We start from the raw sequence: 17931 nt of genomic DNA, 5'->3' as shown, positions 1-17931 counted from the left end.
CCCCTCTCTAATCAGGTTCTGCCCTCTCACATGAGTAAAGAGGGAGTATATTTAAGAGTGGCTGAAAATGAAAAGGGAAGATAGAGAAAGCCATGTTCATATGGGATGGTAGAATGTCTTCTATCAGCTTTGCCTGCCCAAATGCCCAAGAGTTAGAGTAAGTCCAAGACTTTAGACTTTGAAGAAGGTGACTTGGTTTCTTTACCTGAATAGCTCTGCTCTTGGAGGCAAGTATCCCATTAACTGGAATTAGGAGTATCATTACCCCAACACCCGCTAAGACAGAGGGTCCCAGCTCGGTCCATAGGAAGTAGATGGATAAAGTAATCTGGAGAACATTTGACCACAGCAGATGAAGGTAGCTGGTCACATCCATGAGCTTCTGGGCATCCACAGACATCAGGTTCACTGTTTCTCCAACAGTGTACTGCTTCCTGGCCTGGTTGGATAGGGTCAGCGCCTAAGATAAAGATTGGAATTAGGATCTATGGACAAGGCCAAGGACAATGGGGAGTAAAAAGGAAACTCAAGAAGTGACAACACAGTAGAAGGATGGGCTCCACATGGACACAACTTTTCCCAGGGGCTCTGCCTTCTTGCCTCCAAATCTTACACACAGTGTTCTCTCATTCTCGATTACTCTTTTTTTTTTTTTTTAAGATTTTATTTATTTGTTTGACAGACAGGGATCACAAGTAGGCAGAGAAAGAGGAAGAGAAGCAGGCTCCCTGTTGAGCAGAGAGCCCAACACGGGGCTCGATCCTAGGACCCTGAGATCATGACCTGAACTGAAGGCAGAGGCTTTAACCCACTAAGCCACCCAGGCACCCCCTCGATTACTCTTTCAGGTTATTCCAACCTCCCTGAACCCCTTGCCACCCCCTCCCCAACACAACATTTCTTTGCTCAGAAAATTCCCATTCTTTAGTGTCAGTCACATGGAATTTACTCTACGAAGACTTCCTGAGTCTGGGTTAGATGCTGGTACTTCCTGGGTACTCCCCAAACATTCTGGGCTTACCTTTGTCATTACTTTCATCACACTGAACTGCGATTGTTTCACCTTTCTACTTGTCCACCAGATGTAAACTCTGTAAGGACAAGGGCTACATCTGTTCATTTCACTATTGTATTACATGGCACGCAGTAGGGCATCAGATACTGAAGGATGACAGGAAGGGAGGAATCACATATTGAAGCTGGCATCTTCAGACTTTGGATATGGCAGTGTTATTTGGAGCAACGTTCTTATGCGGAAGTTGCAACCATTTCCAAGAAGGACAGAGATCTTAGCATGAAGAGGAAAGCTGCATGGTTCATGAATGAAGCAAAGCAATTTTCTTATTGTCAGGAACTTGTGGGCAAAATCTAGATGCTGAATCATACAGCATGGGCTTCTGTTTTCATGTTAGAGAGATCAAAAGACTGACTTCCACAGGTCTGTCACTTACAACAGTGCCTTGCACAAATGTATCAAGGGACTTGGCACTTCTTCACACCACCAAACAACCACCCGGCATGGGCTACATCTTCCTAGAGGAAGGAGAGCCTTTTAATTCCCACAAAAGATGGTGTATGGGCTAGGGGTGGTCCTAGGGATCCACAACCATCCTCGTCTTAGAAGCTCTACTGTCACCTTAATCCACCAAGACATGCTTCTTTGGAACATAATAGGATTCTTGGTTATACAGTAAAATGAGGGAAATTCTCCAAAACGTTAGGCCACCAAGGTTTTAGAGAAATCAGTCAGCTGCTCTGTCTCCCCTTTGGAATGGGAGGGCAAAAACAAGCACCTCCTTCCCATAACAAGCCAAAAAGCCAAACAAACTAATTACCCGTCAAGGTCATCATTATTCTATTCTCTATAAAATTTCAGTACGGTAGAAGAGACATTAGACAATAGTTTAGTGCCAATAGCCCTTATCTGAGGGCAAGACCTGATTATGTGATTATAGGTAGTGAAATGATCTAAGCCTTACTTCTCTGTAAAATAGGAAGAATGCAGTTACTTCACAGGACCATGAACTGATAATGGATATTTTAAAAATTTCATAACATTTCATTAATGAAGCATTGTCTAAACCTAGGAAATCAATTTCAAATTCTAAGTAGCAAAATTTATTTGAATGAGAGTCTTATTAAGGATTCCATTTTACAAATTCTTTATGCAATGTAACAGTTTAAAACTTGGAATATATTAAGAATCAAAAATAGTGGGGATGAATCACCACGATTGTAAAAGTGTACATTGACAGAAATGGCTGAGATGGCCTGGTTAGGGACCCCCAGATCCTGCAAACAGGCAGAAATCCAGTTTCTCCAAAAGAAATAAGGGGATTAAAAATTGAGGGGGAGGATGCCTGGGTGGCTCAGTGGGTTAAGCCTCTGCCTTCCGCTCAGGTCATGATCTCAGGGTCCTGGGATCGAGCCCCACGTCCGGCTCTCTGCTCAGTGGGGAGCCTGCTTCCTCCTCTCTCTGCCTGCCTCTCTGCCTGCTTGTGATCTCTGTCAATTAATAAATAAATAAATATATTTTTAAAAAAAATTGAGGGAGAGACAAATTCCAGTCTGGACCAGACTTCTGATCTAAAGACATTGTGGACTACCTGTCTGGGTCTCTGGACAAGTCAACATCTGCGAGACCATGACACACTAGTTTTAAGACACAAAAGCAAAGGAGAAAACTAGGAACTGTAACAGAGAAATCACTATGGAATGCTCTAGTGGTCCAAGAAAGAGAGGAAGAAAAAGCAATTGGTGTTTAATGTTCTAGTCTATAGAAAGTCCTATCTCCTCACGTACGAAAATTTCCCCCAGGCTTATAGTCACTGACGGTAGCTATTCTATTCTCATTTCTTTTCATTTATTTTTTTTATTGAGATAGGGTTGATTCTATTTTCAAAGGACAAAATGAGATTTCACCTTGGTATCTGGGACATGAGGAAAATACAGTGGCTCTCAGAAAGTTAAATGTTAAAAGCAACATATCAGAGGGAAGATTAGCAAAATCTTCGTAAAGGCATGGGAATCTTCCTAAGTCTGCAGAACTCAGTAACCAGAGAGCACGTGTTTACAAAATGAAAAAAGGAGTCAGGCAGAGAGTGGATGGGCAGATGCTAAAGATGAGAAAAAGCAGTGTCTAAGCAAAAGTGGGGCTGGGGAGATGGAGCCCTGGCCGACAAAGCATTCTAGTCTTCGGCAAAATTGTCACCGAGATGGATGCACAAGTCTTATGAACCCAGTTTCACATAGTAGCTAATTTAAATGTTGGTGGTTTTAAGAGTTTGCCATAAACCAGCGCTTTGTTTCTGATCTTAAATGCTTTCCAATTTTAGTATATGTGCTGCCAAGGGGGCACTCTGATCTTACATTCCTTCGCAAGGTGCTCTCACTTTGTCGAGAGAGGCAAGAAGAGAGGGACAGGTGTGCAAGCCTTGGAGGCTGAAACAGATCCTGGCTGAAGAAGAACCTGCCAGCTCTCCTCTAGTGTGTGTCCTCCCCTGTGTCCCCCGATCACACACATGCCCCAGGTCTGTGAATCCACTTTTCCACAGCTTGCAAAGAAAAATCCAGAGGAGGCTATCTGGCTCGTCAGAATCAAGTGTTAAGATCCATTACCATTTCCTTCAAATTTTTCTCAGCCCCTTGGAATCAATGCTGACACTTAAGGGGATTTTTTCAGCAAGTTCTGACCCAAGTCACTCACCTTCTTGTATATGGACGCCATGATGGTTGTCCGCACAGTGACACCCAGCAGGAAGCACATTTGAAAGTAGCCCTGAAGGCAGAGAGACTGCACCAGGGCCACCACGAAGAAGAGGACTGAATAGAGATACCCGGTCCACGCATAGATGTCTTGGGTATTTGCAAAGGAGATCAGCAACCTGCCGAAACAAAATGAAGTCAGTGATGTCCGGTCAGGCCTCCTAGGGACTCTCCCCCCTCCTCACGCACGGCCAACTACCCTCCCCTTGCCCTGTGGTTAACAAAGTGACCAGAATGGTCCAAAGCCGGTGGAAGACCAGAACTCCACAGTTGTGCTGGGGCTCTTGCTTTTCCTCGCAGCAGCCAGAGGTCCAAGGGGATGGCCGGTGGCTGTGAGCAGGGATGATGAAAGAAATGCTCCTTACACCTGCTGCTGCAAGGCTTTGGCCTGGCCTTCCCCCACCCCCTGATAAAAGAGGTTGCGTGGGAGACATGGATTTGTTCTTGGACAAAGCAAGCCCAGGAAGTAATTGTATCCAATGCGAGTTTGAACTCCCCCTATAGGAGAATTCATCCCGTAGATTCCCGCCCGCTGCAAAGTCTTGTCCTGCTCACGCTGAACCTCCCACAGAAGCCTGTGGCTCTAGGGCGGGGGCTCCAGAGCTCAGGTCCAAGGCTGTCCTGTACCCTGTTGCCTGCCTCTTGGGCACGGATCTTCCCCTATCAGTTCTGTTTAACAAGAGCTCCTAACAAGGATCTGGCTTCCTAGGAGGGAAGAGCTATAGAAAAGAAGGAAGCTAAAGGACCAAGCATTTTGGATCTCGAAAATGGCCTTGTGCTTTTCATGAACACAACACAATCAGGTAGAAGAATCTCATCAGCATTTGAGATAGCGGGGGTTTAATAATAAGCTCCTGCCTGCATTTCCAAGGGGCCAGCACAGAGGAGAGGGGCAGAGGGGACTTCACTCAAGGGAGAGCCAAGGCCCAGGACTCACTTCAGCAGCTGAGGGTTCAGAAACATGAGGAGGTCGTGCACCAGCTTCAGGAAGAATGATTTCAAGAGTATGCCGTATAAAGTTTTGAAGAGAGCCTTGACCAACCAGGACTTGGGAAAGTTTTCTGTTGTCCCAGACTTCTTTTTTTTCTTTTTAACTTCTTCCTAGGTTAAAAAAACAAAACAAAACAAAACAAAACACCAACAGAGCTTACAGAGCCGTGAAGTGTAAAACTTTGTCCTGCACTGCTCAGTTCCAGAGTGTTAAGGCCTTGAGTCCTGTTGCTGTCTTTGTACGGGTTTTGGTTTTCTGCCTGGTCACCATCCACCCCTTCAGCGGCCGTCACTGGTTCCCTCTCCCCTATCCTGATACACCTAATCTAGTGTGGGTGAGAAAAACCACACTACGAAGCGAGGGGGAACACATAAAAAACAAAGAATAGACCCTAAGTCGGGGGGTGTGCTGGGTAATCCCAGAGAGTGAAGGGCGTGAACCTGATGCGTGGTTTTGATACTCAGAGCCTTTTTGTTTGTTTTCGCTTGTGGTTGTTGTGGGATGTTATGGGTTGAATTATGTCCTCCCTCAAAAGATGTGGAGACCCTAAGCCCCAGTACCTCAGAATGGGTCTTTATTTGGAAATAGGACCTTTGCCGATATAATCAAGAGGAGGTGCTTAGCGGGGCCCTAGTCCAATAGGACTGGTGTCTTTAAAAGAGAAGAGACTCCAAGCCAGAGAGAAGATGGCCAGGTGATAACAGAGGCAGAGATGGGAGTGACACCTCCACAAGCCAAAGAACAGCCAGACTAGAAGGTAAAAGAAGCAAGGAAAGTTTCTCCCCTCCGGGTTTTGGAAGGTGCATGGCCCTGCTGATACTTTGCTTCCAACTGGGCTTCTGGATTCCTGCCTGTGAACCTGCCTGTGAACCGTGCATTGGTTTGAAGCCATGCAGTTAGCGGTGCTTTGTGAGGGCACAACTTCACTGTCCCATCCGGGAATCTAATCCACAGGCTACTGCCGCTCACTTGCCAGCCTCTTTCTCTTCCTTGATCTGACCTCTTTGTTATATTCTCCATGGTCCCATGAGGCCTCAAATACAGCCTCGCAGCCCAAGTTTCCAGGTTTTTCCTACCAGTGACGTCCTCTTGTAACTGGGTCACTGAGATCCCATCTGATCAGTCTCTCTTGCCTGGGCAACAGCCCCAGCCTGCCCCCCAGCTTCTACTCTTACCCCCAACCATCCATCTTCCCAGCGGCAGCCCAAAGGCACTTTCTAAAGTACAAATCTGATCCCATTACTCTTCTGTTCAAAACCTTCCACTGGCTCTCCATCCTTTGTAAAATAAAACCTGGACTCCTTACCATGGCCCACAAGGGCCTACACGGCACAGACCCTGTCCACTGCTCTGAACTCACCTCACCTCTTAGCCCCTCTCTTGCTGCCTCAGAACCTTCTTGCAGTTCTCCAGACAAACTCAATGTGCTCCCCTTGGCCTCACACTTCTGCTCCCTTGGACGGGATTACCCTTGCTTCTGATGGTTCCTCAGGTGGAAATCCACTTCTAAGACTTTGGGTCTCCACTCAAGGGACACCTCCTCTGAGAGGTCTCTCCTACGACCCTAAAGGCATTCTATTTCAAAGACTTTAACAGGATTTATACATTCTTAATAGCATGTGTCACTTTCAAAGAATTACATATGTTCTTTTACTATTTATTTTCTGGCTCTCTAAAGAGGACACTTTCAGGCTATTCCTTGTACTCAGTGCCCAGAATAGTCAGACACTCGGTACTTAATACTTTTGAGTGAATAAATACAAAGAGTAGCTGCTATGCTAATGCCCACCAAAGTACGAATTCTGGTAATGCCAAGTACTATTTTTCTGTTTTTTAAAAGATTATTTGTTCATTTGACAAAGGAAGAAAGTGGGGTGGCAGACAGAGAGGCAGGCAGAGGCAGAGGGAGAAGCAGGCTCCCGGCTGAGCAAAGAGCCCAGCGCGGGGTTTGATCTCAGGACCCTGGGATCATGACCCGAGCCAAAGGCAGACACTTAATGGACTGAGCCATCCAGGCACCCCCTATTTTTCTATTATTAAAGACATACTATAGAAAATTTCAAATATACCCTAAAGGAGAGAGAATAGCATGTCCTACCCAAACGTATCCATCACTAAGGTATTATTAGCATTATAAACACTATTATTAGTATTATAAACACAAATACCATAAATGCACTGCAGGATATACAGCGCTATCAAAATAGGACAGAATCACTAGGATACTGATATCTTCCTGCCTGAAACCAAGAGCATATTCACACAGACACTCATGGGAAAGTTACCAGGACAAGGGTATCTTGGCTTTGACTCTGATTCTTGTTCAATCCATGCAGCCTGTCTCCAGTGTTCCCCTGGGACTTCCTCCGCTGCCGTCTCTGGAGTTCCTTCCTGGCCTTCTGTAGCTCTCCTACCATGTGTTTTTCAAATGTGCTGACCAGTGTCTTGGTTTTCATCTCTTCATTGACATCCCAGATATCTTCAAGTGTCAGAGGTTGCTTGTAGCCTTTCAAAATGATGCTGGAACCAGAGCGATCCACAGGCTGAGACCCTACATGCTGGGTCAATGGCAATTCCCCTGCTGCTTCTGACAAAAGCTGCCCCCCGACCCCCAGTTCTGAGATGGAGGGATAGAGGAAGGAAGGGGGGCCACTGCTCCATCTCCCAGCTCTTTAAACCTGACAGAGGCATGGGGAAGGCAGAAAACGGATGGGAGAGGTGATGGAACGTAGACTAAGACGAGGAGGAGGCCACGAGGAGCAATGCCACTGAATGAAAAACCAAAAGAGCATCATGTCCACCTGCTCCTTCCTCCTTGAACACTGGCTGCCGCTCTGCCCCTGGGGTATCTCCCTGAGGGGCCTTCAATGCCCTTAAGGAACCGAGCAGCCCTGAAGGCCTCCTCTCTGCTCTCTCTCTTGATCAAGCCCACCAACCTGGTGTTTGAGAACACGGATACAAAATAAATTACATCTTTATTTTCACTAGCCTCTAACTGAAACCTAGCCTTTCCTTATAACATGAACGGAAGCAAACAAACAATTGTAAACAAGGGTACCTGTTCCTTGGACACCAAGAGACATCGCAGTGTTTTCGTGGCCCAGGTACACTCATTGCTCCTTCGAGGTTGTGGTCATTGTTAATGACCTATTGCTAGATCACTAGATCTTGTTATTTAACACATTTGTAAAGGAGCACTTGTGTTACATCACAAATTTTTAAAAAATATTTAAGTGAATATATTTCAATATATTTGGTTTCCTTTGTAACCCTGTCTTTTTCTTTATGTACAGAAAACATGATCTGAGGAGGGATTCATAGGCAGTACCAGTGCCAAGTGGAACTACAAAGGCCAAGAGAGTGTTTGCTGCAGATCCCTTGGTTCCCCAGGCCAGCTAGTTCATCCCTTACCCTTCAAATGGGGTCACACCGCCTGCCCCCTTCTTATCCTTCCACCTTTCCTAACATCCTTCCTTTTCCCTGTGAACCTCCAGGCCACCAAGAGCAAAGCCCTCGCCATCCTCTCCTGAAATCTGTCTGAAATAAATCCCAGTCTGAAATAAATAGATCTGTTAAATTAACATTCTCGGGCTCCAAGTAGAGGAGAAATGGAGGCCTCAGGAAGCATTTTTAAAATTAAGATTTCCACCACTTTCAGAAGAATGAGGGGGTAGGGATACAGACAACCCACACCCCAGGTATTTCCTACCTGTCATACCAACTAAACGTAATGCTACTCAGAAATGAGGCTGTGAATGATGGATTCTGCAAGACAAAAAAAAAAAAAAAAAATCAAAAAGTAAATCAACCTGAAACAGGGACTTTGTGGGACTCTAAAATCAGAAAGTGATTTTTCTAGATATAATGTTATGTGATAAAGCAGACTTAAGATTGAAGTAGACTGGACAACATAGGTGTATCTGGAGACCCTAAAGTCTTACCAGTAAAAATCAGATTTTCTGGCATAGATAGATGAATGCATTATCCATGCTAAAGATTGGCGGGTCAATATAAAAGTATTTCCAGACTCATAAAAGAGTATTTCCATACACTAGCCACTTTTGGTCTCCTTAAGCCATTAATGATCCACACAGCTATATTCTGGGCTCGAGGGACGCCCCCCCCCCAACAAGGCCTAGGGCATCTCGAAGTTACACGTGTCAAAATACCATCTAATGAAATAATACACGAGATTGGCATATTTAGAGTCTCACATTTGAGGAGGCATCTTTTTCTGAAAATGCTGAAAGGATCAGGATCAGGATCTGTAGTGCATAGCAGATGAAGAACAGGCAGGAATAGGCCAGGTTAAAATTGCTGCCCTATGGGGGAACAGGAAAAAACAAAACAAAACAAAACAAAAAAACAGAGAAAATGAGCCTTTTCCCAGATTAAGTCTAAATGGCCCACATAGGTCAATGCTTGTGCTTAAAGCCTATCACCAAATCTCCTAAACATACTCTATCCCAGAGTCCAACTGACCGTATGCCATTCACTCTGACTTAGAAGTTGCTCACCACACTACCTGCTCCAGTAACCCTCTCCTTCCTCCTTACCTTTAAGAGTGTCCGGATCAGAGTCTGAAATTGGAAAACGCCACAGAGTACTGAGAGAATCCAGAATAGGGAGAGGAACCAAGAATCCTTCTGTATGCACCATCGCCTGCTGTGTTGGATCAGCAAAACCAGGAGCTAAAGAGAAATTCACATCAAGTTCTGAAAAATATGGTCACCAAGGACGAGAGGAAAGAAAGGTGCCAGAGACAGGGAAAGAATGGTGGGTTAATGGAGGAGACGGTTAGAACTAATCAGGCCACGCAGAAAACACACAAACGCCAAGTTATAGACTTCCTCCCTGATAGAATCCAACCTCCTCTTTTAGGGTGTCCATGCTCTCCCTGGGACCCCCTTCCTCACCCCATATCCCCACCGCACTTGGGTGGGGAGTTAGCCACAAACACAGAGGGTCACCTTCTGCATATAATGGAGTTGGTTTGGGAGCCAAAAATCTTTCCAAGACCCAAGGAAGTGAATTTCAGGTGCTGCAGTAGTCCACCTGGGAGGGAGTTTCTGCAGGACAGATATAAGCTGTCTATGGGATTTTCTAATAACATCAAACCAGGCAATTAAAAAAAACCCTTGCCTTGTAATATCTCATTTAAATATAATTAAATGTTGGTTTCCTAGACTCAGTGCAGAGCTTGTAAACTAGCGTTCCGAAAACAAAGCCATGATTAGTATCATCTGTTAATTTCTGTGGTATAGATGATACCACTGTGGTGGATTTCAGGCCCCAACAAGCTGTCACTAAGCACAGTGTTGGGAAGAGATGCACACTCAAAGGCTGACCATTGTCCTACGGGGATACAGGCCCATAGATACCAGGCATTCTGATTTTTCAAGGAGGTTTAGAAATCCAAATAGTTATGCGGCATCTTTTCTGTTGAAAAGCATAGCAACTTAGTAGCAAGATGGTGGAGGTGTAGCAGACTGAAATGACATCAGGTCACAGGAGTTCAGATAGATAGTTATCAAACCATTCCAAACACCTACAAACTCAATAGATGAGCAATTCTAGGAACAGAAAATCGACCACTTTCTGAAAGGTAGGATGTGTGGAGAAGTGAATCCGAAGTGATGGGAAGATAGACCTATGGGGAGGGGCCGGCGGCTCTCAGCAAGCAGCAGAGCAATGGAGCACAAAATCAGAACTTTTAGAAGTCTGTTCCATTGAGGGACATCATCCAGAGGCTAAGCGGGGGTGGAGTCCTCACAGGGACAGTGTGGTCTCAGGTCCTGAGGGGTCACAGAAAGACTGGGGGTATCTGAGTGTGGCAGAGCTCACAGGTATCAGAGCAGGGAAGCCAGCTACAGAGACGGAGCCAAGGAGTGAGCTCTCAGCTTGCAGTTACCTTAAGCTATGATCCATGGCACAGTAGGGCCACTGCTCTTTGAGCAGGAACCCCACAAGTGGCAGATCTACAGAGATCCACTCCTTCCTTCTGAGAGAAGCATCCAGGAGTGCACTGCAGGAGTTAGCAGGTTTGGCAACTCCAAATGGGGCCATGCACCAGGGACAGAAATCCTTAGTCATAGGCCGGGAGAACTCAGAGCATGGCCAGAGACCAGGGAGACAGGAGTGATTGACCCCTTTTCTCTGAGGGCACACTGAGGAGTGGGGCCCTGAGCTCATGGCTCCTCCAGGCCAGAGACCGGGAGGCCGCCATTTTCATTCCTGTCCTCCAGAGCACTAAGGAAAGCCTTCAGGGAACAAAAGCTCCCAAGAGTGAACCTGAGCAGATTATTCAGCCTGGCCCTGGCAAGGGTGGTACAATTCCACCTTGGGCAAAGACATTTGAGAATCACGGCAACAGGTCCCTCCCCCCCAGATGATCAGTAAGAATATCCAGCCAAGACCAAGCTCAATGATCAATGAGAAGAGTGGAACTCCAGAGCTAGGGGAAACAACACATAGAATTCATGGCTTGGGTGCCTGGGTGGCTCAGTGGGTTGGGCTGCTGCCTTTGGCTCAGGTCATGATCTCGGGGTCCTGGGATTGAGTCCCGCAGGGAGCCTGCTTCCCTTCCTCTCTCTCTGCCTGCTTCTCTGCCTACTTGTGATCTCTCTCTGTCAAATAAATAAATAAATAAATAAATCTTTAAAAAAAAAAAAAGAATTCATGGCTTTCCCCCCGTGATCCTTTAGTCTTACAAAGTTAAATTATATTATTTTTTTCTTATTCTGTTTTTTTTACTTTTCCTCTTTCTTCTTTTAACATTTTTTAACTAGTCTATCTTAACAATGCCTTCTTTAAAAAATCTTTTTAAACTTCATTGTTATAGTCATATTTTATCCCTTCATTGTATTTAGTCTTATTTTTTATATACATGTAGTTTTTATTCTTTAAAATTTGGGGATATGATTTCTTCTAATAGATCAAAATATATCCTAAATCTAGCACATGGCTTTGTTTTAGTCTCTACCCTGAGCACATTCTCTTTTTCTTTTTCCAACCAGCAATTCCTTTTTTAGAAATCTATTTAAATTTTCATCTATACAGTCATATTCTTTGCCTTCATCATGTTTACTCTTATATCTGTGTATATATATATATATATATGTTTTTCTTTCTTTAAAATTTTGGGAGGTAGTTTCTTCTAAGAGACCAGAATACATCCAAAATCAAGTAGGTGGCTCTGTTCTATTCACCAGTCATATATAAATATATATCAGAATGGCTTAAAAAAAAAAAGACCACCCATATGCTATCTACAAGAAACTCATTTTAGACCCAAAGACACCTCCAGATTTAAAGTGAGGGGGAGGAAAACAATTTATCATGCCAATGGACATCAAAAGAAAGCTGGGGTGGCCATCCTTATATCAGATCAATTAGATTTTAAGCCAAAGACTATAATAAGAGATGAGGAAGGACACTATATCATACTCAAAGGGTCTGTTCAACAAAAAGATCTAACAATTTTAAATATCTATGCCCCTAACACAGGAGCAGTCAATTATATAAACTAATTATATAAACCAATTGATAACAAAAATCAAAGAAACACGTTGACAATAATACTGTAATAGTAGGGTATTTTAACACCCCTCACTGAAATGTACAGATCATTCAAGCAAAAGATCAACAAGGAAATAAAGGCTTTAAAGGACACACTGGACCAGATGGACATCACAGATATATTCAGAACATATCATCCCAAAGCAACAGGATACACATTCTTCTCTACTGCACATGGAACATTCTCCAGAATAGATCATATCCTGGGTCACAAATCAGGTCTCAACTGGTACCAAAAGATTGGGATCATTCCCTGCATATTTTCAGACCACAATGCTCTGAAGCTAGAACTCAATCGCAAGAGGAAAGTTGGAAAGAACTCAAATACATGGAGGCTAAAGAGCATCCTACTAAAGATTGAATGGGTCAACAGGGAAATTAAAGAAGAATTTTAAAAATTCATGGAAACAAATGATAATGAAAACCCTACTCTTCAAAATCTATGGGACACAACAAAGGCAGTCCTGAGAGGAAAATATGTAGCAATACAAGACTTTCTCAAGAAACAAGGAAGGTCTCCAGTACTCAATCTAAGCCTCCACATAAAGGAGCTGGGGAAAGAACAGCAAAGAAAGCCTAAACCCAGCAGGAGAAGAGAAATAATAAAGATCAGAAATATGAATATGAAATAGAAACCAAAATAGAAACCAAAAGAACAGTAGAACAAGTCAACGAAACTAGGAGCTGGTTCTTGGAAAGAATTAATAAGATTGATAAACCCCTGGCCAGACTTATCAAAAAGAAAAGGGAAAAGACTCAAGTAAATAAAATTATGAATGAAAGAGGAGCGATCACAACCAACACCAAAGAAATACAAACAATTATAAGAACATATTATGAGCAACTATACACCAGTAAATTTGACAATCTGGAAGAAATGGATGTATTCCTAGAGACCAAATTTGAACCAAATTCAACCAGGAAGAAATAGAAAACCTGAACAGACCCATAACCAGTAGGGAGATTGAAGCAGTCATCAAAAAAAAAAATCTCCCAAGAAACAAGAGCCCAGGGCCAGACAGCTTCCCAGGGGAATTCTACCAAACATTTAAAGAATTAATACCTATTCTCCTGAAACTGTTCCAAAAAATAGAAATGTAAGGAAAACTTCCAAACTCTATGAGGCCAGCATTACCTTGATCCCAAAACCAGACAGACACCATCAAAAAGAATTACAGACCAATATTCTTGATGAACACAGATGAGAAAATTCTCACCAAAATACTAGCCAATAGGATCCAACAGTACATTAAAAGGATTATTCACCATAACCAAGTGGGATTTATTCCAGGGCTGCAAGGTTGGTACAACATCTGGAAATCAATCAATGTGATACAATACATTAATAAAAGAAAGAACAAGAACCATATGATACTCATTAGATGCTGAAAGAGCATTTGACAAAGTACAGCATCCTTTCTTGATCAAAACTCTTCAAAATGTAGGGATAGAGGGTACATACCTCAATATCATCAAAGCCATCTATAAGAAAACCACAGCAAATATCATTCTCAATGAGGAAAAACAGAGCTTTTCCCCTAAGGTCAGGAACACAGCAGGGACGTCCACTATCACCACTGCTAGCCTCAGCAATCAGACAACAGAAAGAAATAAAAGGCATCCGAATCAGCAAAGAAGTAGTCAAACTCTCATTCTTTGAAGATGATATGTTACTTTGTGGAAAACTCAAAGACTCCAGGAATTCAGTGAAGTGTTAGGATATAAAATCAATGCACAGAAATTAGTGGCATTTCTATACACTAACAGCAAGACAGAAGAAAGAGAAATTAAGGAGTCCATCTCATTTACAATTGCACCCAAAACCACAAGATACCTAGAAATAAAACTAACTAAAGAGGCAAAGAATCTGTACTCAGAAAACTACAAAATACTCATGAAAGAAATTGAGGAAGACACAAAGAAATGGAAAAGTGTTCCATGCTCATGGATTGGAAGAACAAATATTGTGAAAACGTCTATGCTACCTAAAGCAATGTACACTTTTAATGCAATCCCCATCAAAACACCATCCATTTTTTGAAAGAAATGGAAGAATTAATCCTAAAATTTATATGGAACCAGAAAAGACCCTGAATAGCAAGAGAATGTTGAAAAAGAAAGCCAAAGTTGGTGGCACCACAATTCCTGACTTCAAGCTCTATTACAAAGCTGTCATCATCAAGACAGTATGGTACTGGCACAAAAACAGACACATAGATCAATGGAACAGAATAGAGAGCCCAGAAATGGACCCTCAACTCTATGGTCAACTCATCTTTGACAAAGCAGGAAAAGAATGTCCATTGGAAAAAAGACAGTCTCTTCAACAAATGGTGCTGGGAAAATTGGACAGCCACATGCAGAAGAATGAAACTGGATTATTTCCTTAGACCACACTCTAAAATAGACTCAAAAGGATGAAAGATCTCAATGTGAGACAGGAATCCACCAATATCCTTGAGGAGAACACAAGAAACAACCTCTTCGACCTCAGCCGCAGCCACTTCTTCCTAGAAACGTTGCCAAAGGCAAGGGAAGCAAGAGCAAAAATGAACTACTGGGACTTCATCAAGATAAAAAGCTTTTGCACAGCAAAGGAAATAGTCAACAAAACCAAAAGACAACCTACAGAATGGGAGAAGATATTTGCAAATGTCTTAACAGATAAAGGGCTAGTATCCAAAATCTATAAATAACTTAACAAACCCAACACCCAAAGAACAAATAATCCAATCAAGAGATGGGCAGAGGACATGAACAGACATTCCTGCAAAGAAGACATGCAGATGGCCAACAGACACATGAAAAAGTGCTCCACATCACTCGGCATCAAGGAAATACAAATCAAAACCACAATGAGATACCACCTCACACCACTCAGAATGGCTAAAATTAACAGGTCAGGAAAAGACAGATGTTGGCAAGGGTGTGGAGAAAGGAGAACCCTCCTGCACTGTTGGTGGGAATACAAGCTGGTGCAACCACTCTGGAAAACAGCATGGAGGTTCCTCAAAAACTTGAAAATGGAGCTACCCTATGACCCAGCAATTGCACTACTGTGTATTTACCCTAAAGATACAAATGTAGTGATCCATATGGTTTCACTTATTTGTGGAGCATAACAAATAGCATGGAGGACAAGGGGCGTTAGAGAGGAGTAGGGAATTTGGGTAAATTGGAAGGGGAGGTGAACCATGAGAGACTATGGACTCTGAAAAACAGTCTGAGGGGTTTGAAGTGGCGGGGGGGTGGGAGGTTGGGGTACCAGGTGGTGGGTATTATAGAGGGCACGGCTTGCATGGAGCACTGGGTGTGGTGAGAAAATAACGAATACTGTTTTTCTGAAAATAAATAAATTGGGAAAAAAATTAAAAAAAAAAAAAACAAATGTAGTGATCCAAAGGGGCATGTGCACTCAAATGTTTATAGCAGCAATGTCCTCAATAGCCAAACTATGGAAAGAACCTAGATGTGTATCAACAGATGAATTGATAAAGAAGATGTGATTATATATATATATATTCCCTTGTTTTATATATAAAACAATGGAATGCTATGCAGCCATCAAAAGAAATGAAATCTTGCCATTTGCAATGATGCGGAGGGTATTATGCTGAGTGAAACAAGTCAGCCAGAGAAAGATAATTATATGATCTCTCTGATAAGAGGAATTTGAGAGGCAGAGTGGGGGGCTTGGAGGTAGGGAAGTAAAAATTAAACAAGATGGATTGGGAGGGAGACAACACATAAGAGACTCTTAATCTCACAAAACAAACTGAGGGTTGCTGGGGGGGGTATGGAGAGGGTAGTTGGGTTATGGACATTGGGGAGGGTATGTGATATGGTGAGTGCTGTGAACTGTGTAAGCCTGATGATTCACAGACCTGCACCCCTTGGGCAAATAATATATGTTAATAAAAATAATTTAGAAGTGGCGTGGGATGGGAGGTTAGGGGAATTAGGGTATTAGAGAGGGCACAGATTGCATGGAGCACTGGGTGTGGTACAAAAAACAATGAATACTGTTATGCTGAAAATAAATAAATAAAAAATAAAAATAAATAAAATGTTTTAAATCTTAAAAAAAAAAAAAAAGAAAAGAGGGTGCCTGGGTAGCTCAGTGGGTTAAGCCTCAGCCTTCAGCTCAGGCCATGTTCTCAGGGTCCTGGGATTGAGGACTGCATCGGGCTCTCTGCTCAGCAGGGAGCCTGCTTCCCTATCTCTCTTTGCCTGCCTCTCTGCCTACTTGTGATTTCTCTATCAAATAAATTAAAAATTCTTAAAAAAAAGAAAAGGCATAGCAACTAATTTAGTTGTTTTTAAAACATTATGCAGGCCTCTCCCAAAACCAAGCCTGCAGGAGAGAGAGCAGTTTCTGTTATCAAGTTTATACAAACAACTCTAGACTCCATGATCCACTGATGAGTCATTAGTCAATTTAAGAATAATAGTTCCAGCATTTAGAAAAGTCTTTTAATATCAAGAAACTTGGCTTTCACGTGTGTATATATATATATATATATTTATTTATTTATTTATTTATTTATTTAAAATATTTTATTTATTTATTTGACAGAGAGAAATCACAAGTAGACAGAGGCAGGCAGAGAGAGAGAGAGGGAAGCAGGCTCCCCGCCGAGCAGAGAGCCCGATGCGGGACTCGATCCCAGGACCCTGAGATCGTGACCCGAGCCGAAGGCAGCGGCTTAACCCACTGAGCCACCCTTTCCAAATACTGTTTATTTCACTGAAGCCTGGAGGTCAGGGAAAGGGCGTGTGAATGTTTGGGACACCAAGCCTAGGAGTGCATGTTGACAACAGTGACTTACAGGGCCACAGAGTGCTGTCCAGCTGCCCAGGGAACAGAGGTGGATGAAGGTCTCCATGACAAAGGCCTCATAGACTAAGGAACAACAGTAGGAGCACTGCTGGCTGAAAAGTGCGGTATGGGTTGTAGTGTGTTATCATCTAGACCTGGGCAAATGAGACGATGTAATGGACCAGCCTGATATTGGAGTCCATGCTCTTCTGGATGTACTTCCAGTCAAACTCAATGCCCTGGGCTCCAACTCAGATGAGAAGGAGCGGGACATAATGAGCATGGCCATAGCCCAGCCCAAGGCAGCAACCATGATCCTGTACTCCCCCTTGCATACATTCCAGGACATGACAAAGTTTAGATGTATCTGGTCTGCCACATCCACGATGACCTTCATGACATCCTAATGAAGTCACAGATGCTGCCTTCCCAGGTGGGAAAAAAACATGGCCTTAGAAGGAAAAAAAACATGGCCAGGGAGAGCATCTTGCACAGCTGCATAAATAGGTAGGTGACCCTGGCCTGCGCACATGTCCAGAAGGCACTGTACTCAGGTGACAGTGCTTGTAGGTGATGAAGTGGGGGAAGTAGACCAGGGTGAAGCCATTCCAGAAGTGGTCATGGTGCTGACCTTCTGGGCCCACCAGAGTGTGGGTCTCTGCCTCGGCCAGCCTGGCACCCACCCATGTATAATCATTAGATGGAAGGATAGGAGGGCATAAGATACATATCTTAGGCATTAAAGCTGGTATTTATGCTAGGGAGAAGGATCCAAAAG

At 43.3% G+C, this 17931-nt stretch overlaps 1 protein-coding gene and 1 pseudogene across 1 annotated transcript in view; both read right to left on the bottom strand.

The window, feature by feature from the left end:
- The window catches only part of ABCC2 (ATP binding cassette subfamily C member 2), a 75335-nt gene that overhangs the window by 38841 nt on the left and 18563 nt on the right, over positions 1-17931 (bottom strand). The window contains exons 4-10 of the mRNA XM_044240300.1: positions 9313-9447; positions 8971-9078; positions 8466-8521; positions 7042-7276; positions 4703-4866; positions 3707-3884; positions 206-460 (exon numbers count right to left, since the gene is read on the bottom strand). Coding sequence (XP_044096235.1) covers positions 206-460; positions 3707-3884; positions 4703-4866; positions 7042-7276; positions 8466-8521; positions 8971-9078; positions 9313-9447 — 1131 coding nt within the window. The remainder of the gene's footprint in view (positions 1-205; positions 461-3706; positions 3885-4702; positions 4867-7041; positions 7277-8465; positions 8522-8970; positions 9079-9312; positions 9448-17931) is intronic.
- LOC122898540 lies at positions 9996-17893 on the bottom strand (annotated as a pseudogene).

This window comes from Neovison vison, chromosome 2 (assembly GCF_020171115.1).
Source record: "Neovison vison isolate M4711 chromosome 2, ASM_NN_V1, whole genome shotgun sequence".
In the NCBI taxonomy this organism is placed as follows: Eukaryota; Metazoa; Chordata; class Mammalia; order Carnivora; family Mustelidae; genus Neogale; species Neogale vison.
This window is presented reverse-complemented; position numbering and strand designations above follow the sequence as displayed.